A 26783-nucleotide genomic window follows, 5' to 3' on the forward strand; every position below is an offset into this window, starting at 1 on the left:
CGGAACCCCGTAGGCCAATTTTTTAATTATTCGTCAAAGTTACTGATTTATTTTTACTATTTAAAAATATTTATATTATTATTTTTTTTAATTTTACTGTTTTTCTTTATTTTACCGCTGCTTTTTAGAGTTTTGCGCTGCCATGTCTGAAGTCAACTACGATAAATATATGTCCTGTATTTTTATTTTGAAACCTAGAAAATACGTGAGCTAACAGTTAGGCATTTACAGTAACAAATTTATTCGAAAATCGTTCATATTTACGATCTCGGAACGATAAACTCATTGTCGTTGTTTAGAACTCGGCTAAAAAAATGTTAAAAATGACTGGATGTATGGTCACTCATTTTATACACATTCGAAATTTCCTCCAGAACTCGCTCTTGACGTCATCCGCGTGAGTTAGATATCGTTCACTGAATCTAGATAGACCTTGCAAATGGATTTTTTCTTTCTTTTTAAATAGCAGAAGACAAAGGATAGAATCAGAGGGGGGCAAAAAAAAATTAGGCAATCGAGTGAGTTTTTTGTCGGGGGCTGCACTTTGTGTGCTGTGGGGGTTTTTGTTTGTGTCGTGAGTATATAGGAAGTGCGTGTGTGTGTGTGTGAGAGAAAGGCAAAGGCACCAGTCGTTATTCTTTTAATAGCGATTAGTGCACGCGTGTGATACATCCACAATTTCTGGGGAAAATCCGCTCACTGCTTTAGTAGGACGTTGTTGGTGTGCTGCAGTCATGGCCGCTGGCTGTTGTGGTGCCAAGAAACAAAAACTCAACCATCACCACCACCATCATCATCAGAGCAACAACAGCTGCAACGGTACTAGCAATAATAACAGTAGTGGTGCTGCTAACAACAACAACAATAATAACAACTGCAACAACAACAGTAGCACTTGTAATGGAATCGCCGTTACCGCGGCTGCTAACAACTGCAAGGTCCAGCAGCTACAACAGAATGGTTGTTTCCTCAGTAGTGGTAGTAACAAGAGCTGCAAGAACGGTGTCGTTGTTTGCGTCGAGATGTGCTTTTTCTGTTTCGACGTTTTGTACTGCCATTTGAATCAGTTCGATCCTCCGAAATCGCCGACTTTTCCCAACGACAGCTAGTGAGTATATCCTTAATTGATACTCCTTATGTAATTCTACGCAATTTTTTTTTGGATGGGGGGGGGGTTCCATTGATGTATTGGGAGCAGGTGTGGATCCAGGACGAATTGTGTAAGTTTGCTTGATTGCCCCGTAGGTTACGGAACAGGAAATTTTCCCCTTGTTATTCTGCTCTTGGGAGGGGCGGTTGTTCCCATCGTCCCGTCTGGATCCACGCTCAAAGGAGATGCTTCAGTTGCAAATAGAACGGAAGTAGATGTCTTCAGCTTCGCATAGAGCAGAAGCATGCATCTACAGCTGAGGCAGGCATTTTCAGCTGCGACTGGAGCAGAGGTAGGCATCTTCAGCTATGAATTGAGTGAAAGCAGACATCTTCAGCTATGAATTGAGTGAAAGCAGACATCTTCAGCTGTGAATAGAGCAGAGATAGACAGGGCCATCTTAAGAGCATCATGGGACCATCGGCCAAGTGTCGAGTTGTGGGTTGTATAGCTTGTAGTATCGCTCCAGCATGCACCCTGTCTTTTTTGTGTACGTGCATTGAATCATCTCATATTTTACAGGACACGCAAATTTTTTCAGGTATTCACTCTTGGGAGGGGCCATCGCCCCATCTCAGATCCGCACTTGATTGGGATATTGAAGGACCAGACACCCCGCTTCCCATCTCAAGGAGATATCGAAGGGAACTTGATTGGGAACATAACCCACTACTTTACAACACACCAACTCCGGTCACATATCTTTCTCTCTTTGGCAAGAAAAATGTCAGAAAGCATGACTCTTTACTTTTTGTGATTTGTCGTGTGTGAAGGTTTTTCCCGGGGGGAAAAATCACCAAAAAAAAGGATTACACTATAGTTCCGAAACAAAATTCCTTACTGGTAAACACTTTTCTGTATCCTCTGCACACACATTCTGCAGCAGGGTCCCTGTCACATACGCATCACTCTGGACCATATGTGCCGGAACCTGGGGACTGAGGTCATTTGAGGGCCCCCAATAAATTTTGAAAAGGAACTCGGCCAACACCGTCTATAATAAAAAGCCTCCTTGCTGAGCTCATGATGTCCCTGAAGTCGTCCATTTCACCTATAGTCATTGAATATGCCACAAAAAAAGTTAACTATTTTGCATACATCAGATTGCTATATCCAATGGCTACAGGTGAAATGGACGACTTCAGTGACAAAGTTTCGCACTGAGGCTTTCTGCTATAGAAAGTGTTGGCTGAGCCCCGAATAATTTTGGGAAAAAATTCATTCCGCCTTCTCTATCTTGTGTACGCAAATGAGTCTCATATTTATGGGATGATCATCAATACCTTTCAGCCCCCCAATGTTTTCTTCATATCGGCACTTCTGCTCTGGGCTAGCATCATGAGAATTCAGGTTCAAGTCCCATTGACTCAACAATAGTGGTCGGCTGAAGTTGATTTTCTGCTGTTTTCTAATTTCGAAGCGGGAATGCGAGATAGTGTCCCATTTAAAAAGAGTCTCTCGACAATGTCATACTGACGTTACATGAAAATTCAAACATTTATCATTTTTACTTCAAAGTATAGAAGGCAGCACTAGCAAGAACACAAAACAAATAACATAAATACAGTAGGGTCATACATCCACTTAGAACATATATTCCGGCATGTATCAATTTGTTAGAAATTCTGTCGATGGAGTGTGTGTATGGTAAGTAGTAATAGAGAACAGACCGCGCGTGAGCACAACCAGATGCATGGTCAGCTGGACAAGAGCACATTTTCGTGTGCCCCATGGGCGGAGATATGGGGGGGGGGCATTGCCCAGCGTCAAAGGTGAAATTGACTGCTCTAATGTATATATGCATGTGTGAATTGATATCATCATCATCGTGCCCCTCCCCCCCAGACTTCCAAGTCTATCTCCGCCTATGGTGCGCCCTGCCCCTGAAATGTTGAGAAAGAGATTAAAGGGTGATATTTGTTCCCCCTCTGGTCTGGGGCACCAGGTTCGCCTGTTTCCCCCCCCCCCAAGTTGTGGCCCTGACGACCAGGCTGTGTTACTTACAGGTAAGTAGTAACAGAACCCCCACCCCAGGCTGGGATCTTTGACGGCTCCCTCTGAAATGAATTTACACTGTGAAAAAACAAGATAATCATCCCAGAGCCCTGTCAGAATTACCCTTAGTGGGGGGGGGGGGCGGCATGCACTTCCTGCGTAGCCATTAAATCTCCCATAATTGACATTCCCCCATTAGCAGGCATTTTTTGAATCGTGCAGAGGAATATCAGATTTCAATATCGCCCATCCATTGAAATCTTATTCTTCTACACGATTTTAAAATGTTCATTTATGGAAGCTGTATGCGATGATGTATGTATATATATTTTTTTTCTCTCATTTTCCTCATGTTTCTTCTGTTTCATTCCAGCCCATTGTTCGTCACATGGGAAATCGGTAAAGACAGACGGCTTCGTGGCTGTATAGGTACTTTCAACTCTATGAACTTACACGCCGGCCTCCGAGAATACGCTGTCACAAGGTGATGAAGTGTGTGTGCGACTCTGCTCCTTCGCTGTTCGATGTATCGGAATGTAAACAACGAATGAAGGTGATTGATTGGTGGATTGAATTCTGGAGCTTTCGTTTTGTTTGTTTTGATACATCCAGCATCGAAGGGAGTATAAATATCAATTTGGATTTATTTCTCATGGTTATAACGCACCTACGCTTTTGGTTCTGTCTTTGGTGGCATCTCCATTTAATTTATTTTAAAAAATAACGTTTGAGTTACTCATTTAGGAGTTCAAGCAGCTGTTAGCGGATGGCTACCCTGTATGTGGTCATGCATTATATAGCTTGCATGTAAGTCAGAGTTCTCATTTGGCACCTAGTTTCCTTATAAATTTGTCGAAACCTGGTGTCAGTTGGAAACCATCTTAGTCTTTGTCAGATTCTCGCTCAAGCACATGTAGTATTTTGTAGCATAGGGTTTTAACACTTCTAGAATTAATTTCACATATCAAAGTCTCCTACCTTAATATCAAGTGGAGCTCCTGCAGGTCAAAAACATTTCAGACGGCATTGTATAAGGGTGGATCAAATGAAAACGGAACAATGGTTGTTTTTGTTCTAAGTATGACAACATTTTTGTGTACAGTGGAGCAAAAGCGAGGGAGGCAACCCCATACTCGGGAATGGACTTTCTCTAGGTAGTCGCTCTGAAGCACGTGATATGTGCTGGTGGTTGGCAACAGTATCTTCTGTCAGACAATCATTTTTTCATCTGCATCTGTGGAATATTTGCAAGTAAAGAAGAGCGACGTGATGTTACTCGTTTTTTAATGCTAGGAGGAATTAGAGTTTGCGAAGTGCATCAGTAAATGAAGGCAGTGTACAAAAAGTATGCACTGTCATTGAGACTCGTATGCAGGGCTGGCATAAGTGTTTCCACTGTTCACTCGCTTTCCTGTAGTGGAGTTTTTCTGTAATGATTGCACGAATGAAACCAAAGCTTTCTCTCTCACCTTCTTGCTGATGTTCTCAACAGCGTATCATCCATTCGAGCTGATTATCTGGCTAATTTCTTTCACCAAAGTGTCTGCGATGACGAGGTGACCTTGACCAGGTTGCATTTTATCATTCACAGATTCCCCTCCTTCTCAGAAATGCTTGTGCCAGTTCTGCACACGAGTCAATGACAGTAAATGTTCTCTGTTCGCCAATGCATTTCGTGAACTTCAACTCCTCCTGACACTGGGAAAAGAATGTCATGTTTCTCTTTGCTTTCAAATATTCTGCATACGCAGGTGAAAAAAAATAACTGATTGCCTGCTAAATGATGCTGGTGACTGAGCGATCACCTAGGGTAAGTCCACTCATTAACCCCCCCCTACATATGATTTTCGCAGTGGTCAGTTACAATTTTTCAGTTTAACGGAATGCGATATTATTGTGATTGATCAAGGTCAGTAGTTTCGAAAAAAAATTATATCTTATGTTTTCCTTCCAACATAACGTCTACTTTCCGTACGATTATCTTCAGCGGTTTTACAGCTTTATTCATGTGACTTACCCCCCCCCCCCCCCCCCCACAGCAGAATAGTCCAAAAAAATGTGACGTATGCCGCAAAACAATGTGGGAAAAGTTTTTAAGAAAACGAAAACAATGTTTGGGGAATTTTTACCCCAGACCGCGTACAATTTTCAGTCAGCCGAGGGCTCATTGCAGAACAATGAATTGTTGCAACAAAACATTCTGCTTTGGTGGGGCGAGTACATTTTAGTATGTGAATTTAAAATTTTGTTCGATCAATCATAAAATGTCGAATGAGTTCCTTATTTGGTGAATGAAAGTGTCAATTGATCATATATTTCACTCAAAAAAAATATTATAGTGTGACTATATGGAAAGATGATTACCCCAGGGCTCCCACTTATCTTACTTTTCTTACCTTTTTTGGTAAAATGTCCTACTTTTGTCTTACCTTCTCGGTTTTGTCCTACTTTTCCTTTTTTTTTACTAAATCCTATCTACAAAATTAGTGTAATTGGTTTTAATTAAGCAGGGAATCATCTATATATTGCCAAATAGTATAAATTTTGTAGATTGCAATTAATGATTCTGCCAAAGCAGAAATTTTATTGTTTTCAAGGTTATTTGTGGGGCGTATGTGGACCATTTGGTTTACTAATTTTTAATTTGTTTAGTTTGAGGGTTCAACAAGTAAAGTAGTCGTTATAAACTTCTATCTGAATGGAAAAATAGTTTTGTATTTACTAGTCTTGGACAGTAACTAACATCATTCAAAATCATGGTTCACATTTTGTGTATAGGTGGCACAACAGTTTGCATAACAAAGCAGTTGGGTATATAGGCCTATTCTAGGTTTGGTGTGATTCTGATGATACCCAATAGCAGCGTTAGAATTAAAAAATAAGTTACTTGTCCCCCAGACCAGTGAGTACAAGAACCTACCGCTAAATGAAAAATCTCTTCTGGCTAATAATAATAATTCATTTTCCTAAAATATATTGTCATTTAGAAGAGTGATATACCACCGGTGGGTGCAAAAAGCCATAAAAAAAACAATTAGAACTGTAGTCAAACCTTTTTAAGCCAACACTGTTGATTCTGTCTGTGGCTTTATCGATAAACAACTGTGGAGGTTTGAAGAGGCATTCCTTTTTAAATTTCATTTTCAGCAAACATTTCGCAAAAAATATTTGCTACTAAGAAAGTATAATATAGTGAATATAGATTTTTTTGCTAGGATTCAAACAGCAACATTGATTACGAAATAATTAAAACAATATAACTTCACATAAATGCATGTGTTTTTTTTAGCATATTCAGCAATAAATAAGACATTTTCAGATTTCAAACTGACTGGTGACATTTTTCGCTGGTCCGTGGACCACCACAATTTGTTTTCCTCTGTGGTCGTATTGTTTAATCAGTAGTCTCCGACCAGTGCAGGGGTGGGAACTCTGCGCCAATTGCGCCGCACTGCGCCAAAACTAATATCTTGCGCCATCCTGCTCCAATAGCGTATTTTCGTATTTTTTCTGCACCAAATAGCGAATTTTGCTTCAGTATGCCCGGAATTCAGGAAAGGACGCCAAAAAATTTTTGTTCCTGCTAGCCACGAAACGATTCTTTCCGAGAAGAGCGTGTTTTATTCCACTATACCTAAACTATCGGCCCCTCATCGGGCTTTCCATCGTGAAACCCCGATATTGTCCGTGATTGTGGAACTGAAGATGGTTTGCAATGTCTTTCAGCTTTAAATTGCAAATGCGAGAGTTTCCGTTTAAAAAAAAAGTCGCCACTGGAAGCAGCAGGAATTACTGTAGTCGATCATCATTGTGTTAAATCCCGATGTTTCGTGACAAAAATTTTCATTCCGGGAGTAAAAAGCGCATGTCCGCCGAATTACGAATGTTAGTTTAGAAACTTTGCCGAATAACGAGCGTTAAACCGCCAATTTTGCAGAATAACGAGCGTTAAATCGTCAATATCGCCAAATAACGAGTGTCAGATCGCCAATCCCGCCAGATAATGAGTGCTGAATCGCCAAACATCGTGTTGATTCTTCCGAAATTCTCTCCCATTTTGCAACAATTTCTTTCCAAGTATAAAAAAAATTGAAAAATTATAAAATTCTTTTAACTCTCATTTGAAGTGCTGCTGTTCAAGGCAGCAATTAGTGCCCTCAGTAAGCAAAAATCATCTTAAATAGACGGGTGCAAAAAATTTTATGACAGCTGCTCTTTCAAACAAGGTGTCAAAAGCCTAAAACACCAAAAACAAAAATCAAGCTGACGAAAAGATGTTTGATAACAAAAGACAGTGCAGTTTTATTTTGAAAAGGGTTGTGGGTTAACGAAAATATTCTTGTTAATTTCACTGCTCCAATTTATAAATATCTGCTCCGAATACCATATTTTGCTGCTCCGAAATGGACTTAGTCACTTCCCACCCCTGCAGTGCACTACCAATGATTTTGAGCGCTGCCAATAGTATTCAATTGTCTTCTGTATTTTTAGGGACATGCAGAGGCATAAACAATGTATAACAGTGCTCAGCAAAGAGCTGGAAATGAAAGCGCTTCATTTGCCAAAAACGATTACGCTGGTATTGAACAGTAAAATGTAAACAAATCCCTTTAGAAAAAGGGATGTCACTTATTTACATTGGAGCTTGTAATTCACACATTTTGCACTGGGTTTTTGAAAGTGGTCTCAAAGAAGCGTCATTCTTAAAAATATTGCATGGCTTCATAATGTGCTGTGTGCATTGTCGAAGAGAGTTGACAGACTGAACAGTGGAAGACTCCAAAAAAAAAAGGAATGTAATATATATTGTGAGGAGAGAGAGCAAAGAATTATGCATGGTTGCGCTAGTATATTGTTTTGGCCCAAAATTGTTTTTGTAGCCAAGTCATTTTGCTTTGACTTGGGCCAATCTTACGGGATACTTAAATCAGGTCTGAAATATCATTCGTGAGGAAAGACCAAAGTGATAGAACAGTAAATTTGGCCACCTTTTTCCCGTCATTTTCTCACATTTCGGGGGAGAGGACCAGACCCTCAAGTCTTCCCCTCTTCCCGCTACAGCCTTGACTGAGTGTGCTATGAAAAAAAATATTTTCGGATTTTGTTTTTGTTATGCTATGACTCCCCCATCCTACTTTTTAGTCTTGCTTTTTCCTACTTTTTCTAATTTGTTGAGCTTGAGGCCTGAGCCTCTGACCTTGTATGGCCTTCATGATTGAAAGAAAGAGGGTTCATTCTTCGGTTTAGAGGAATAGGGGGGAAAAGAGAAAATAAACATCCTCAAGTGTTGCTGCCATCGGGCTTATATTACTGGAGGGAGCATCCAGCCACCGCGACATCGAAAAGCAAGGAAATCATATGACTCGGTTAAAACAAAGTTCGTGCCTGACAATTTGCCCATAAAAATGTACAGTTCGGTCTCTAAATATTGGGGATTAAAAAAAGGATGGAGAACTCATCTAAAGATTAAATTATTTATTTCATTAATACTGGAATTATTTCCTTTATTTAATTATTACTTCTTTCATTACTTCTGGAATAATTGCTTTCATCGATTCTGGATTTGTTTCTTTCATCAATTCTGGTTTTGTTTCTTTCATTAATGCTGAAATTATTTCTTTCATTTATTGTTTTAAACTGCTGTGGATGCCATAAGAAAATAATGAGGGGATTGTGTGTGTTTTGGCCGAGTCACATGATCTTCCGACGAATGATGTTGGGGGACGCTGTTCTCAGTGCTGCCAAGGCAGACACAGCTGACGTCATCTTCTGTCCAGTAATATAAGCTTGATGGTTGCTGCAGGAGTCTTTCTTTCCTGCATTTCTCCCATCTGAAAAGATAAATCCTCTCTTTTCGTGATGAAGGTCATACAATGTCAGAGGTCATAGTATACTGTTCGTGTAACGAAATGAAAGCATTTAATGTTTTTTGTGATTGTACTGTGATTATTTTTTTAAATATATTTTTTCCCCCAAATGCAGTACTATAGTGAGTGTAAAATACCACTGCTGAACCACACATGCGCCTCGTCCATATTCCTCTGTGGAACTTCTAACGAATTGGTACATGTTAGAATGTGCGTGTGAATCTAACGTGGAGTTTGTTTCTGTGTAATGCTTGTTATGGTATAAAATACCGTAATCCAAATCTCAGCGAGCGGTTCACCCACATTCCTTGCCTTTATCCATACACACATAGCAAAAATGATGTTTCATCAAGATTCAAACCGATACCAGAATTTTCCCTTTTCTCCTTGAACAGCTCGGATTATTCTTTATAAGCATCACAGCGATGGTAGCCTTTCCCCCCCCCCCCACCCAAAAAATCCTAAGTATACGTGGGACATCGCCAGCAATTTACCAGTTGTTATGAAAATTGCAATGGGTTTAAAATAAAGGCCTACTGCAAATCATGGTGTATCATAATGCTCTTCACATAAAAAATAACATTGAACGTGATGAGAATGTGAGGGATATATTTTCAGGCATAATTATCGTAATATAATTTATATAAGTTATGAAAATTATATATATATCATGAATGATGCAAGTATGAATGAAAAAGTTCAAGTAAGAGCTCCATCTGGAAAAAACATGAGACATTACTGCAATAAAAAAGGTCAGGGCGGCCGAAATATAGAATGACTTCTAAATTACTGTGGATGTATGGTCACCTTATGTATCATACTTTAAGGCTACTTTCCCATACATCAGTTTGAGTCACATCGCCATAAGGCCATTTCCAACCAGCGGATTTAGGATGGGAAATGAAGGCACTATCAATTGGTGGTCGGCCAAGGCCGTAGCAAGGGGGCTTGAAGGCCTGCCCCCCCCCCCCCCCGAAATGTGAGAGAATAACCGAAAATAGGGAAAAAGATCACTTTCATTTTGCCCCTCCTCCCCCGAACGAAATTTCTGGCTACAGGCTTGCCCCAGGCTCAAGAGGTAAAGAGCTTGTTTTCGATATCCCCCCACCCCGAGTCGTACCTTGATGGTAACCTTCGTGGTGGAAGACAAGCATCGCTGGTAGCAGTCTTGCACTTACACATAACTTGTTATTGCTTGTAGCAGTATTCCAGGTGGACGACCAATAACTTGTGATTTGTTGTCTTTTTTTTTATTATTAACTGTTTACTAATTGTATGATCTTCATGCAGTGCACTTAAGGACAGTCGCTTCAGTCCGATAACGAGAGATGATTTTGGGAAACTGCATGTTTCGGTGTCCATACTTCGACATTTTGAGGATGGTGAAGACTATTTGGATTGGGAGGTAAGTTGCCAGCTCGATACGACTTTGACACATGAAAATTCTTGAAAAATACAAGATGTTATGAGATAATTGCTGTTACTTGATCTCCAAAGCAGAATGTGTTGGGCGTATAGACCTGTCAACTGCTCCAGATTTTTCACCCTTCCTTCCACTCTCCGGAATTATTGGAAATTTTTCCTGATTTTTGCTGTAAAATTACTAGCGTTACGTCATTTTTGGTATATTTTTGTCATATATTTGGCTTTAAGGGAACTGTAGTTGCCAGACAATTGCAGAAAATGAAAGTCATGCACAGGCAGGCAGCTTTTCCCTTTATGAAACTGGTTCCACCCTAAAAAATGAAAATGAATAATGCTCGGCTGGCAATGGCCCTTAAAAACTTGTTTGTTTTTTCTTTTTTGTTTATGTGCAATGTTTTGAAAACTGGTTCACTGGCTCATGCAAATTTCTTGCTCAAGAAAGCGCTACAGTCACCGTATATGTAAACTTCCTTCCTCCCTCCTTTATTAGTTTTTTCATGCCATCAGAATTGCTGCGCTTCTATTTTTTATTTATTTTTTTTTTTGGTTCAGCGTGGCTGTGGGTCTGGATTCTGCTTTTACATTACGACTGCGATTGTTGTAGATTATGGCAGCTACTCTGATCTATGTTGTTGTTGTGTGCTGACCGCAGCATTTAAAGCTGTCACAATGCAGTTGCATTGGAAATAAAACATGACAACATTCTAGATCGGGTGTGGATCCTGGGAGGAGTGACAATCTGCCAACTCTCCAGGTTTTTCATCTTTCCGCCGGATTTGTTAAACATTTTTCCAAATTGTAACAAAATTAGATTTGGGGGGTAAACAACTACACTGCTCAAAACAATTAGGGGAGCAAGCAAAAGGGTGAAGAAAACCGTGCGAGACAGCCACGTATTGGCATACAATGGATAGTACACGCGTATCAATGCGCAATACAGAAAAAAGACGTAAAAAAATTTGGAATTAAGCTTTAATTCTTTGAAAATATGGAAAAAACATGAAAAGATGATTTAGGGCAACAGTTTGATTACATGTAAACGATAAAAAAAAGTACTGTTTAGACATGATGCATGAGTTTTAATAGGGCGTGTGGTCTCCTCAAACAGCTAAGACTGCTGCACACCTGTTTGCCAGGGATGCGATGAGGTTATCGATCAGACTTTGGGGAATACTGTTCCACTCCTCAAGAAGTGCAATCTGCAAGTCTCTGACAGTAACAGGCGGCCTTGGTCGCGCAGCAATGCGTCGTCCGAGCATGTCCCAAACATGCTCGATTGGATTCAGGTCAGGAGAACACGCTGGCCATTCCATACGCTGTATTGTTTCAGTTCAAGCATGTTCTCCACCAGATGAGCTCTATGCGGTCGGGCATTATCATCCTGGAAAACAAAGGAATCTCCAATGGCTCCAGCGTAAGGGATGACATGAGGTCGCAGTATCTCGTCTGCATACCAAAGTGCCATTCCGAATGATATGCAGGTCCGTACGTCCGCCTATGCTGATTCCACCCCATACCATCCAACCAGCTCGTCTGTATTGTGACCTTTCACGAACGAATGCGGGGTTATTTCGAGTGCCCCTGTCCCTCCATACCAGAACACGTCGGGTGTCACACTCCAGACTGAGTCGGGACTCGTCTGTAAACAGCACTTGGCTCCAATCATGTTGCTCCCAATCTCGATGTTCAGCAGCCCATCTTCTTCGGGCCGCACGGTGGCGTGGGGTCAACGGAATGCAGACCATTGGCCTACGTGCATAGAGCCCTCCCTCATGAAGCCGATTACGTACTGTTTGGCTGGACACCCTTCGTCCTGTTGCCAAGAGCAACCGTCTTTGCAGCTGCGTAGCATTCTCTGTTCTGTTTCGACGAGCTGTTAACCGTACATACCGGTCATCAGTTGCTGTAGTGGCGCGTGGCCGACCTTGCCCTGGTCGACGTCTAACATTTCCTGTTTCTTGCAATCGATTCCACAGCCTTGCAACAACACTTCTGGTGACTCCAACAGCGTCCCTACTACGTTGTGTTTGCCCGGATTCCAGTCTGCCTATAACACGCCATGCCATGGATTCCGGTAAATCATGTTGTTGAGACATCGTCAAGTCACCTTGTCTCAAAAAAAAAAAATACTGCGCAATCGAATTTCACAGTTACGGCAGTAAAACAGACGTTTCTGCAACATCCCGATTTCTGCCCTTATCTCCTTTTTCTGGTTTTTGACGTCATGAACTTTGATTTGCATATGAAGTTTTCTTCTTCCGTTTCCTGCTAGGCTTTAAATTATGGATGATTCATTTTATGTTACTTATCGGTATACATCTTTGCGTAATTTTGTTAAAACCATGTGCTCCCCTAATTGTTTTGAGCAGTGTATAAAGGGCCACCATAGTTTGGGGAACCTATAGCCACTAAATCACATCACTTCCGTCAAGTAGCCCTAAAACAAGAAATGCGTTGAATTTGAACACAAAAATGAGAGTTCGTAGAGGCTTAAAAAACCAAAATTTAAGTGTTACAGATATGTAGAATCTTTTTCGTTCACAAACGTTATTCATCGTTAATCGCATTATCACTTTTTTTTAGAAGGTATGCAAGTTCTCAAATTTTATTTTAAGTACAGTGAAACCTCGCTACAACGATATAACGATAAATTTCTCTATAACAATTTTTTTTGGGAGATTTTTTTAAAGCCTCTATAGCGATATTTTTTTATAGTTTGCTCAAAATTGTTTTGAATTTAATTTTAACTGCATCACTTGTTTTCCTCCTTCTGATAACATCAATATTTTGCACTAAAAAATCACTGAAAGCTGAAAAAAGTTACTAATTAATATAAAGGAAGCTATATTAAGGGAAGTTCGGCATTGTTACTTTCTGTGTATGACACGAAAGTGCAATGCAGTAAACTTTTTTACAGGGCCAATGCATCTTGGCGAATTTTTATAATAAATTAATCAAATGCAATTTTTTGCAGCGAATAAATATATAATAGGGCATTTTTTGATGGTATTAACAGTGTGTCGATATAGAAAAGATAACAGCAGCATGAAATTGATCACACGTAAGAATAATTTTGCTTCTCGATTTAACGATAATCCCTCTACAACAATATTTTTTTTTGGTCTGCAGAATATCGTTATATTAAAGTTTCACTGTATTAAAAGATTTTAATTTTTGACAAAAGTGTTCATTCTATTGTTATGCAGGAGAACGTTTTATATTGAAGTTTAACTATTAGCGCATTAAATATGAGATTTCAAATGTATAGTTATTTGAAACAGCTAACATGAAAAAATTAAAAATAATAATATACATGTCTCTGTTTAACACTCATAGGTTTATAGAAGTTAGTGCGATATTCTCAAAACTCAAGTTCTGTAAACGATATAAATAAATCACTGCATATATTTTTATATGCACCTCTGTAAAACAGAAACCTGTCTGAAACAGAAAATAATTTCAATCTCTTCACCTTCTATTTCATACAGGTTTCACTGTATTAACAACCACACAGCAAACACAATAACAGAGATTGATTGTACACCACATGATATGTGATACCTCTGGAGCTTTTTTCGTCAACAGCCTTATATTTTGACGGGGGAGGTTTTTTTTGGGATTTTTTTTTCACTGATCAAATGTCTTCAAAAAGAAAATATACAGCTGCTTTTGAGAGTTCGTATACCCAAGATTATCCATTGCTTATAGCAGTGGTGCACGAACCGTGGGTTGCAACCGTACCGGGGGGGGGGGGGGTGTCGCATCAATGAACTAGTGGGGTCACAAGAGATTCTCAAAAATGAAAATTTCTAAATAAGAAATTCATTTTTATTCAAAAATGTATCAAAACTGAAGAATGCCTTTTTTCAGCGGAGCTAATTACCATGTATCAATGCAATTTTATCAAATTCTACTTGTATAATAATCAATGATATCGGCTCCATCGTGCCAGAATCATGAATGTGCGATGTCCTTGGAAAAAAATAACATGGGAAATGACGTTTATATGTTTACTCTACCAATGTTACTCTATGCAAGTTATTTTTATAAAATATTTTGTAACGTGTGTTTGAATAGGGCATTATTGAAACATGCATGTTAGATTTGCATTTCAGGCACAACTTAGATAGCAAAACAAGGTATCCAAACAGCTAATTAAAAAAAAAAGGAAAATTTGTACATTCATTTTTCTGGCATGTGGCGAATGATAACAAGTTGGTGCTTTTACAGGGTGACTTAGAGTGAATCACCCGATTTCAAAATTGCATATTTCTTAAAAATTAAAAACACAGAATATAGTGTATACCCATAATGTGTAATAATACCCATAATGTGTGAATATACGGGGGGAGGGATGTCTCAATTGATTGAAAAAAAAAATTAATACAATGTTTTTCGATTGAGTCCACAAGTCGGGGGGGGGGGGGCTCGGTAGAATCTCCGAATTTTTCTGGATTCCAAAAATTCACACATCTGGGTGATTTATTGTGTAGGTTCATTGGATCGTCCCATATTTACTGGGCAGACAAATTTTTTCTTGTTATTCACAGCACTTGAGAAAGCCATCCCTCCCTCCTAGATCTACATCTGTTTCAGATGGCATAGAAATAAGAAATGAAATACAGTTGTCTCTTATCGGAAAGTTGATGAATTCGGTGAAAATTAAGTTTAACTACCTTTATGGGCGGCAAGTTCTCAAGTTGCAACCCTGCTGCATCCCGAGGCATAACGTGGGAAATAAAAAAGTTCTTTTTACTGCTCACCTGGTTTGTTTTTTTTTCTCCCTTTTTTTTTTATCCTTCCTCCTTCACGGCACAGAAATATTAAGTGAGCAATCAGAAAAAAATCCTTACGACACAAACACACATTCTTTAATACACGTTTCATAATCCATAACCCATGTTATAAATCGGAAGAACCCACACAAAATTCAATGAACGGCACATGGATACTATCAAATTTTTAAAAGAAAATTGCAAAAATGTGAAATTAAAATTCACTGAAAAAATAAATTCTGCTGCGTGTGAAGTTGCTAAACCTAAGCCCAACAGAAGCAGTTTAACATTGTCAATAATCGGACAAAAAAAAAATCATTGCTAAAACGAGACTGAGAGTAAAGTCCAACAATGCAATAGTGCAGAAAACGCTTCATCCAATCGTTGACATATGTGCATGTGAATATGCAAGTAAGGCACATAAGAGGGAACCTAGTAAAATTGCTATAGCTATAACCAGAGATCCCTCTCACCCGGATATAAATAATAAAAAAAATTGATAAAAAATTCTGCAACTGAATGCAATGCAAATATATTACTACTACTAAACCAGACATGTACCTCGTCCATATTCCTCTGTGGAACCTCTAACGAATTGGTACATGTTGGAATGTGTGTGTATATAGTGAACCTTCCGTGAAGTTTGTTTCTGTGTAAATGCTGGTTATGTGTAGTGCTGCCATCTGCAATCAATTTTTTAAACAATGAGTTTTTCTTCCTCAGCTCACAGTGCTTGAAGTGTAATGAATGAATAATTATACCGTTGTAGAATGCAAATATATTGCAATATTTGTGGATCAATAAATGATAGCAAGGTTCAGCTTTGCTGGGCTCTCATTGCGCGAGCCGTTATTGTAAACATGATTCACCTGAACCGCATTTGATTAAATCAAAAAATAATTTTTTATAATTCCCCCATCCCTGGTATTAATATTATTTCACTAAGCAGGTTTAAAGCCCTAGCAGACTATGAAGGCAGTATAATCCAGTTGGAGCAGGCAAGCACAGTGTAAATAAACGTTTCCAAAGTGCCACATTTTGCAACTTTCTGAAGGGTGTCTAAAGTGAGTGCATGCCACCTGTCTTGCATTATTATATTCTGCTCAGGGGCATCCGCAAGACCTACTCGTGGGGGTGGGAGGCAAGCACATCTCGTGCTTGTCCCCCCCCCCCCCCGTTTGAGAGAATCTCGAGATTTCTGGATTCCAGAAGTTGACACGTCTGGGCATACATTGCCAAACAGTCTCTGGAAGAATTTTAAGAATAAATAAGGGAGAAGAACACTTCCATGCTTGCCCGACTGTTATGGTAATTTTCATTACAGAAAATTTTCAGTCAGAGAGCTCATTGCTGCACAATGCAAAACGTTCTGCTTTAGGGGGGGTAGGGCTTTACAAATCAAAAAAAAAAAAAAAATTAGGCGGCAAATTTCCCCAGCAGCCAAGAATGCATTTTATTGTAAAAAAGAAACAGCGAAAAATATTTTTTTTCAGACATTTGTAGGCCTTGGCGACTTTCTCCCATTTTGGTTGAAACGCTTACATAAATTCAGAACATTTTGTGCTCTCGGATGCCAATTCACAGTACGTATAGAATTTTAGGCACCAACACACTGATTTTTTCCCCCGTCAATGTGACAGCTTTGGATTCGTCAAAGCCCTGGTAAACGGGGTGATGAGGTCTTCAAACCAGGTGAAAGTGATTTAATAGAAGAATTTTTAAACTATCTCCTAAATTTATGCCTATTATTTTGCAGAGGTGGGTTTTATAGCAACGATTTTCTTCGACTTAAAAATTATTTCTGTTTACAAGGGTTAATCTGGGAAGCAATAATAGAATTCTTAAAATCATTATAGTTGAACTTTGGTGTGCGAGCATAACCTATTCTGTAAACATGCTGCTAATCCTGCTGTTCCAAATCCTGGAGCAGAGTCCCCTAGGCTGGGATATTTGGTGGGCCCCCTTTGTAGTGAATTTATATTGTAAAACGATACAGACGCAGGTTTTGACTTTCAATTACGTTGTTTGTGCATGGAACAGCGTGGTAAGTATTGACTTAATCAAATGGGATATCATTTGTCTTTGAAATATCTATAAGACGATGCTCTTGTCATTTATTTGCATTGCAAACTTCCAGAATCGCTTTAAAAAAAAAAGTTTCGTTACGAATGCAGGCTGCAAGCCTGGCGCCCAGACAGGGAAAGGTATCAAAATCCGAGTGGCATCATTAAATTTGTCTTAGACACATCTAACAGACGACGCCATTGGCTTCTATTTGTGTTGCAAACCTCTTGAAATATCACATAAAACAATTTCGTTAAGCCTGCTAACTATACATGCACCTCGTCCATATTCCTCTGCGAAACTTCTAACAAATTGGTACATGTTGGAATGCAATGTTGTGAACCTAACGTGAAGTTTGTTCCTGTGTAATGCTTGCTGTATAATTTAGTGCTGCAATCAATTTTCTAACTATGAGTGAAATGTAATGATTGAATACTTGTACCATTGTAGGCCTGTTGCTCTCTGTGGCGAGACTTTCTAACAGGGAGATTGGCTCGCATTCGAGCCTCAAAGTTGGGAACCTCCAAAAACTAGCTTCAACCGACCATCACTGTGGCGACTGTGGGGGCTCGAACCCAGGGACTCGTAATGTGATTCCGTCACTATGCCCACTCGACCATCACAGCAGCAGGACTGCGAGCCTGGTACCCAGACCGGAGGAGTTATCAACTTCAGTGGAGTATCATCAGATGTCTCAACGAGATCTACCTGCAGACATCAAAAACACTGGTACTAAAGGTTCGAGTGATTTTGGTATTATAAAGAAGAAGGGGAGGGAGGGGGAACACAAAAAAGGAAGGGGCTTTACTTTGAAATTCTCACTTTCATTAATACGAAACAAGAAAGTGAAAGAATTTTGTGGCCTTGTGCTGCTCTGAGTAGGCTCGTGGGGCTGTGGGAAAGGGTCAAGTCAAGCCCTTAAACTATTAAACATTTACGTGTATATGCTACAGCAATGCACGCTATTTCAGTCGCATGTTATTTTTTCAGTCCTTGGGCAAAAACTGCTACTTGTGGGCCAAAACTTGTATATAATCCATATGACCCATAATTTTGGCCAAGCTAATATTTTTTATAAAATGTTCCATTTTATCACTTATTTTCAACTAGTTGCATTTTCGAAATCGAGAATTGAGATTATTTTCATGACTTACAATTATATCATGGTAATTATGTCTATGCAATAGTTAATCATCGTCATATAAATATATTCATCTCACATATTTGTCAAATATATTTCTGGTGAATTACATTTTTACTTGCAGTACCACCATCATTTTCCGCAAATTGGCAATTTTTCTACAATTTTATCGATAGCTGGCAACTTCCCTTTGGCAGATGTTTTGGTCGTAATCGACAACTTTACCTACCTTTGACAATTTTTTTAGCTCTAAATAGCTACTTTACCTGCCTTTGACAAATTTTTTAGCTGTGATTGGCAACTTCACTTGCCTTGATAACTTTTTCGACGATGTGTGTATTGATACTTTTCTAACGAAAACAACTTTTGTTTCGGGCTGAAAGTTGTGCACCCCCTGTGCTACAGTATCTTTTATTTTTCTTGTGATTTTGGTCTTTCATTAATTAAAATCTGAGCCTCAAAAATGCTTGGGCCTACCCCCATCCCCAATCTTGTTAAGACGGCCTTGTCCGTGGTTGTGATCATGTGGCTTGGCAGTCAACGTGATTATGCAAAGCCTCTTATGGATTAGTACTCGCCTGGGAGGCTTTGGTATATGCAGTACTCGTATTGTAAGATATCGCTAGTTCATCAAGTCCAGATAAATTTGTTTAAAATGTTTTGCTTGTCTTGAGAAACAATTGCTACAAGTTTTACCGTATTTGTCTCCAAAAATTTAATTTATTCCCCCCCCCCCCCCCATGTATGTTTTACAGATAGGTACTCACGGCATAAGGATTGAATTTACTACAGAGAAGGGATCCAAGCGAACAGCAACTTACCTTCCAGAAGTAGCCCCCGAACAAGGTGTGTTTTGACAATAGTTCTTCTACATTTGATTCTGTATATGTTTGTATAACTATTGTTTAAAATTTGATGACTTTCACTGGTAGGTGCCAAACTAAATAAATTCCTGCTTGAGTTATTAATACAGTTGAATCTCACTTTACCATAAACTAACTTCTACTTTACTGCACATCAACTTCAGTCATGTATCACCATACAGCTATTTCCAACCAGTGGAGTTGGGTGGGAAATGAAGGCTTCTGTGGTCACCGGGATCTCTCTTGTAAATGCAGTGATGAGTTCCAAACCACAAGACCTTTTACTCGAGTACTGTGGCATGTGGCCTAACCCAAAGCTTGAAAAATCTCAGGCGCGTGGTCACCATGACGCATATTTGGCATTGACACCTAAAAATTCATGTGTGTGGTTATTAAATTTGAGACTACTACTTAATTGGAGTCTTGAGAACACTAAATTTTTAAAACTTTTATCTGTGACTTCTTTCATGTTGGTATACACCAGGCATCTTCAACCCATTACTCGCGAGCACCATGGTGCTCCCCGAACCACCCAGAGTGCTCACTGCTCTTATCTGATTTTGCACTCATGAGCACTTGATCAACAATTCCAATTAAACAACTTGTGTACATTGTATTCAAGGATTGAAATCATCCTGATTTCATGCATTAGTATGTTAAACTTGCTGTAAGGGGGTGATAATCTTTTGATGAGTACAGGCAGTGCTTGTGACTAGGAACAGGTTGGAGACCTCTGATATACACCAAGTGCCCCCGGAAGTAGTAGTACAGTTGTTAGCTATAAAAAGTGTTTATTATACATCAAATAAAAAAGCGGTCTTCGACATGAGTGAAATTGAAAAAGATGTGTACTATCTTTGCATTAATCTTAATTTTTCTGGCTGGCAAGCGTTATGAGTTATGCAGCACATCAAGGTTTATGCAAAACAAAACAGCAATCGATACTTAACCGCCTTCTTGGAAATGCTTTTTAAACTGAGTTAATACATTTTTAAATACGTAAAACAAATTTTAAACTTGTCAGATAAAACTTTTACAGTTTTTTATACTGTCCGTTATAAGCGCAGTCTGTTATAGTGAGATCCTACTGCATTTTAAAAACCGTTATAAGCGGGATCCACTGTGTTTATACTTGGATTCCCTCATAAATTTTTCTTGGCACCCAATTTATTTTTCGATTTGTCAATCCTGGCCTAATATCAAAAATGAAATTAATTACGAATGAACAAGTTCTTTCGGAGTTTTTGTTCTGCATGTTTCATTTTATGACATGTTTCCTCTGTTTCAGGTTGGGACCATGTTCAGACTATCGATTCTCTGTTGCGCAAGGGAGGCTACAAAGGTATCATAAACAATGAAGTGCGCAAGGGCATTCGCTTGACCAGATACCAAAGCGAAAAATTAACCGTTAGTTACAGAGACTATTGGAAAGGTCGTCACTGTTAACATTAGGTCATCTTATTTCGCTTCGAATTTTTAGCTTTAACTCGGTTTGAGCCCATTGATAATTATCATTATTATTCTGCATAGATATCATATTAATCTATGACAAGTTTGTTTTTTTTTTTAAATTGTCCCGTTATGTCAAGTTTGTCATTGATGAAAAATTTTGTGACTTCACGTAAAATTTTTTTTCCTTCTTACTTGATTGCGAAGTATGTCTACGTAATTGTCACCTCAAGTTGTTCTGTTTTTTTTTTCCTCTTGTTGTTGCTCTCAACTTTGTATCGAAGCAATCAGAATTTATCATTTGTATTGCATTTATTTGATATTTTTTTAATGCAGAAAGTTAAATGCGGAAAATTCGGAATTGAATTTTTAAAAGGGAAAATTAAGCTATAGTGAATAGATAATTAGGAGATTTCAAAGGGAAAAAGTTAAAAATGCACTTTTTTTCGGGAAAATAACAGTGTTTCTGTGACTGTCCCTCAGAGTTGAATAGCCTTAAGTCACAGATTCCAATCATTAAAGTCGTTCGTGGATGTTCGCATTTCAGAGACAATTATTTGTCGACTTCTCTCCTCCTGCCCCTCCCTTCTATAATTTCTTGAGACCATAACATCAGTATAGCCGTACTTATATTTGTTTTAGAATGGAATTTATTTATAAATTTTATTGTTTAATATAATATTTTGTGTGACTGGAAATGACTTTAATATGATTGCTTCTTTAAGAGTTTTTTTTTTGTCTGATTGTACTTAAAGTTTGTTTTTTTAGTACATATGGGCAGATCTGTCTGAAAGAAACGATATATACTTGTGTGTTGGTAACAAAATGTTACTCGAAAGAAACTAATAACATGTCACAGGAATTGCTTTTGAAATGGGAAAATATTCTTATTCTATTGTGTTCGAATAATGTAAACATGTCTGGTATATTCGATGTGTGGTAATTGTTTCTCCCCACCCCACAATGACAAGGAGGACGGCTTTGTTTCAATCAGGTCAAGCGTAATGCAGAGTCTCGTAGCATGTGTAAGTGTACATTCCACACGAGTAAACTGTTTTTGAACACGTGGATCTTGTCTCCTCATTTACTTCATTGAGTTTGATTGATCATCAAGATTTGGTTTTGATGGGGTGTCAAAAATATGTACAGGCGAACTTGGTTAATTAGAATGTTATTTCAAATTTTTTGATAATTTGAATTTTGGGAATTAGCCTTGAGTTTCCCCTTCAATGTAATGTTATGTTAAAATTGCCTCTTTAATTTGACCATTTTTACTCATGTTTTTGATAAATCGAAGTTTGATTCAGATACAGTGAGACCTCCGCTGACTTATCAACCTAACCCAGTCTACAATTTTGTTTGTGCTCGACTAATCTGGTCTATCTTTTTGTAGTGTCTGTGTATACTTCTCCACAACTGCACAAGATACGGTGAACGCCAGTCATTTTTAGTCCGTCCCGTTGATCTTTGGCCGACCTGAGACATTCACTTAGCTTTTTAGTTGGCTTGAAGATGGTCTTGATGCCAAATTTCCTCAGGTATCATCCAATTCTGTCTGTAACTCAAGGAATGTAAGGGAGAAACACTTTTCCGGTCGTGTTTTCTTCAGTTTTACATTGAAACCAAAGAAATTCTTGTTGGCCGCTGGCTATTAAAACCAATTCCTTTTAAGATCTGTCTTGCAGAGTATACGGATATGAGGCCGCTGGCTATTAAAACCAATTCCTTTTAAGATCTGTCTTGCAGAGTATACGGATATGCTTTGCAATGATCCTGAGTTTTATATTGCGCTGCAGCTCTGTTGTTGCACACAATGCGTATCATTTGCCTGGCAGCTCTTTCGTTCATAAGTGATTTCTGCTCTAAGTTTTTTGGCTTAGCTGCTGTTCTTTGGAGACTCGAGATACGAGAAAAGCCAAGAAGGTTAGTGGCTTTGGAGATTATGCCCCTCTTGGTGCCACAATCATGTCGCGTTTGAAGTCACTCAAATCTCCTGTTTTCCCCATAAACAGGCAAATTGAAATGTAACTAGTGCTTCTGACCAGGAGAAAAGCTTTTTATCAGCAAATTCAGTTTATTACGTCAGTGCATGGACTGGTCGAAGTTTGAGTGAAGGGCATTCTTAATTTTTTTGGCCACTGAGTGTATAAACTCATATTGAATTATAGATTTTTTTCATAAGTAATAAAGTACTCCCCTGCATCATTATATTATATATATATTTTGTGCATATGCAGTGCCATAACTAGGCAGGTGCACCCGCACAGGGCCTATTCGGAAGGGGCCTAAATGCAAATTCTTGCACAGGAATAGCTAGTTACGGCACTGATCATATGTGTATTTGTGTTATGTTACATTCCCTTTCCCCCACCCCAAAAAAAACCCTACTCCCTTTCCTATTTTGGTTGTTCCACTTTTTCCGTGATTTTTTTTCTCTCAAAAATTACTAAACACTAATTCCATTTTCTACTAGTGACAATACCCGGCGCTGCCCGGGTTTTCTTCAATTACTGAGAGGATTAAAAAAGTTAATTCTCTAACCATTATAAAGGCATATAAACTATTATACATATACTGACAAGATTAAAGAAATGACAAACCATTGTAAAGGCATATGCATGTCTGAAACACATTCTAGGGAACCACGGTAACCAAAGTAAACATTCCGAAAGTGATTGTTGAGGCCAAGAAACTATTGTTGCCCGGCAGTTTTTTGCTCATTTCTGGCATTTTCCTACCTCTGACAAATTTTTAAAGTAGCCTATCGTTCAAGTCTGGTCCTGTTTGGTATATATGTAAAATTTGACGACGATTGATCTAAATTTCGTAGATTTGTATAGAGAACATACACACACAGAAAATCAATTTTATATACTGTATATAAAATAGACTAGCTATAATACTTGGCGCTGCTCAGGTTTTCTTCAATGAGGCTTTTTTGGATCAAGTGATATCTCCCTCTTTCTTTGAAGGACATGGAAACAGTGTCTAAGTTAACCAATATGGCGACTTCTAGCGCGACTCATAAAAGAAACAAATCTAGATTTAAAGGAATGTAGAAATGAATATATTTTTTATCCTTTTTTAAGGGGCACTAAGTATTTCTATCGCCCCCCCCCCCCGAACTTCAAGTTATCCATCTGCCTATTTCAGCTTTCAAAAATGTGTAATTAAAGTTGTGGAATTTTTTCGATGTACTTTTTACAGGCCCATAATGAATTTTAAAACATCCTAAACTATATGAATTTATGCAGTTGAATATCAAAAGACAATGCGGAAAAGTAGTAATAGCCTATCGATCAAGTCGGGTCCCATTTGGTATATATGAAAAATTTGACGACGATTGATCTGAAATTGTAGATTTGTACAGAGAACACACACACAGGAAAATCAATTTTATATATATAGATTGTGTATGACAATTGTGTAATGTTTTTGAATTAACTTCACTGTAACGACGACTGGGACCTTGGTGTCTCCTTTTTGTGGTTTTCATTAATCAAATGTATATTAATCGCTTAATCTCATATATTAATAAATTGAATTTTTAAAAAAAAAAAAACTATTTTCAAATAACGGCCACTTTTAGAAATTAAAATGAAAGAAAAATTTTCTCTGCATTTTATCACATACAGGGCTGCCACTCAAAAAATTAGAAAAAGTAGGATGTCTCCCCCCCCCCCCCCCTCTTTCTAGACAGCATAATCATAACGTAATAAAAAAAAAAACCTACCAATTTTTTTTTTTACATTCTGAAATTAATCTTTTTTTCCCATAGCACTATTTCAGTATCCTGTAAGATTGACTCTCAAGCCAAAGCGAAATGACAGAAATAATGGTTACAAAAACAATTTTTGGCCAAAACAGTGTACTAGCACAACCACAGATAATTCTTTTCTGTCTCTCCTCACAATACAAATTACATTCTTTTTTTTTAGTCTTCCACAGTCCAGTCTGTCAACTCTTCACAATCCACACAGCAGACATGTACGTTTTTTAAGAATGGCGCTCTTTCGAGACCACTTCCAAAAGCACAGTGCAAAATGGGTGAATTACACGATCCACGATGTAAATAAGTCGAAATGGATCAAATGGTTTTACTGTGTTGTCCATTTTTTTTTTAAAGGGATTTGTTTGCATTTTAATGTTCAATGCCAGTGTAATCATTTTTGACAAATGAGGCACTTTTAATTTCTAGCTCTTTGCTGAACGTTGTAAATATTGTTTGTGTCTCTGCAAGCCCTAAAAATGCAGAAGAAAATTGAATAGTACAAACCTAGAATAGGCCTATGTATCTAAATGCTTTGTTACGCACAAAATGTGCACCATAATTTTGAATGATGAATGTTAGTTACTGTCCGAGACAATGAAGTCGTAAATACAAAATTATTTTTTCCCATCAAGACAGAAGTTTATAATGACTACTCTACATGTTCAACCCTCAAACTAAGCAAACAAAAAATTAATTTATCAAATGGTCCACATACACATCCCCTATAAATAACCTAAAAAACAATACAATTTCTGCTTTGGCAGAATCATTAATTGCAATCTACAAAATTTGTAATATTTGGCAATATATTGATGATTCCCTCCTCAACTAAAATCAATTTAACGAATTTTGTTGATAGGGTTTGGTAAAAAAGGAGACGAAAACTAGAAAGTAGGACGAGTGGGAGCCCTGGACATAAGAAAAAACAACCCTAAAAAATTTGCTTTGAAGGAGTTTTTCCCCTTCCTTGAACCCTTCGAACATAAAAATAACTCTCTATGGAATCTTCCGTACGTCCAAAATGTGATCGCAGACCTCCAGGGTTCCTCAAGTAGATGCTTATAGGTGCACAGATGCATTTCAGAAGGAAAAAAAGACATTAAGGTTAGAATTCAGCAAGTGGCTGTGTCATATATTCTCTATTTTGGCTGAATCTTTTATTTCATATGAAATGGTTCAAAGAATTTCAGGAATAGAAGCGTAGGTACATCTGAAAAAAGACATCCGAGGTGGACAATAGTGGCAGTAGTTCTAATGATTGGTGAGAAAATTCAACTCACAACGCAAATATTTTATGCATTCATATCATCGAAAATGTTCGTTAGCTGAATCTGTATTCGTTAACCGAAGCAGGAAAAATCACGAAAAAAATTTGTTTTGCTGGAAAATTTGTGATCCAAGGCATTCATTAGTGAAGTATATACTGTACTTACAGAATCAATTTTTTTTTCAACACTTGTTACAATTTTCCATCTAAAATGTTAACCATTATTTCCTCAAGTATTAATGCATCATAAAATTTACAACTTATTTTCCCTCCCTAGATGTTCTTTGCCCCTTTTAGTTGCTCAATACGTTTCTTGTCTGGGTACATTTTTCAGTTAGTGAACTTGTGTAATTCATGCTCAGTTCCACATTATTGCGGTAGGATTCTATTTTTCTTATCCTAGAACTTCACTGACATAACCTCTTGCACAGAAAGGGATAGGTTTGCATTACGCAATAAAATATAATCAGTTAAATTGTTAATTTTAGCAAAAAGTTCCAGTTAATATAATTTTTTACAGATATTCGGCCGAATACCTAAGCATCATTTGGCTGAACCGAATATTCGTCCCATCTCTTTCTCTTCAGGGGCAGCTCCTGAGGGAGGCGCATGTCCCCTTTTAAAATTTCAAAAAAAAAAAGTCATTAATTTAATAATTCAAATAGATTTGGTACCAACTTAATACCATTGAATTTTTTTTTTTTTCAAATGAATTTGTTAAATTAGACAACAAATATTTTCAAAAGGGGCACTGGTTTAAAAAAAAAGTGTCCTGTAAAGTACAGGCAAAAATATGGTCAAGGTTCGGCGGAGCTTTCCATGGAAAGATAGATCTTCTTTCCTCTTTAGACGCTTTCCATCGTGTGGCCACACAAGATACCCTTATTACTGAGGAACGTGTGTGGAGGGAGAAAGGGGATAAGTTTTTGGGCCGACGTGAAGTACAGTTTTTGTCTTTCGACGTTTCGTTTTCAAGAATTTCCAATTTAATTCTTGAAAATGTTCGCCACTTGTG

General features: G+C 38.2%; 1 protein-coding gene across 1 annotated transcript; it reads left to right on the forward strand.

Annotated features, from left to right (window-relative positions):
* The first annotated feature begins 465 nt into the window (after positions 1 to 465).
* Positions 466 to 21797, forward strand: LOC149067678 (uncharacterized protein CG5902-like). The gene is made up of 5 exons (XM_089252010.1): positions 466 to 1108; positions 3519 to 3629; positions 10303 to 10417; positions 19173 to 19263; positions 20569 to 21797. Exons 1-5 carry the CDS (start codon positions 735 to 737, stop codon positions 20724 to 20726), a joined length of 849 nt encoding a protein of 282 aa, XP_089108136.1. The 5' UTR covers positions 466 to 734; the 3' UTR covers positions 20727 to 21797.
* Positions 21798 to 26783: the final 4986 nt, after the last annotated feature.

The sequence above is a fragment of the Pholcus phalangioides genome, unplaced genomic scaffold (genome assembly GCF_987345545.1).
Source record: "Pholcus phalangioides strain wild (caught in Gottingen) unplaced genomic scaffold, Ppha-v1.0 ptg000028l_1, whole genome shotgun sequence".
Lineage (NCBI taxonomy): Eukaryota > Metazoa > Arthropoda > Arachnida > Araneae > Pholcidae > Pholcus > Pholcus phalangioides.

Bases quoted from the DNA above. Each gene is read 5' to 3' on its own strand.
- LOC149067678 (XM_089252010.1), top strand. From the start codon at position 735: ATGGCCGCTGGCTGTTGTGGTGCCAAGAAACAAAAACTCAACCATCAC. The intron at 3,630-10,302 runs GTGATGAAGTGT...ATCTTCATGCAG, and splicing joins CGAGAATACGCTGTCACAAG to TGCACTTAAGGACAGTCGCT. The intron at 19,264-20,568 runs GTGTGTTTTGAC...CCTCTGTTTCAG, and splicing joins AGAAGTAGCCCCCGAACAAG to GTTGGGACCATGTTCAGACT.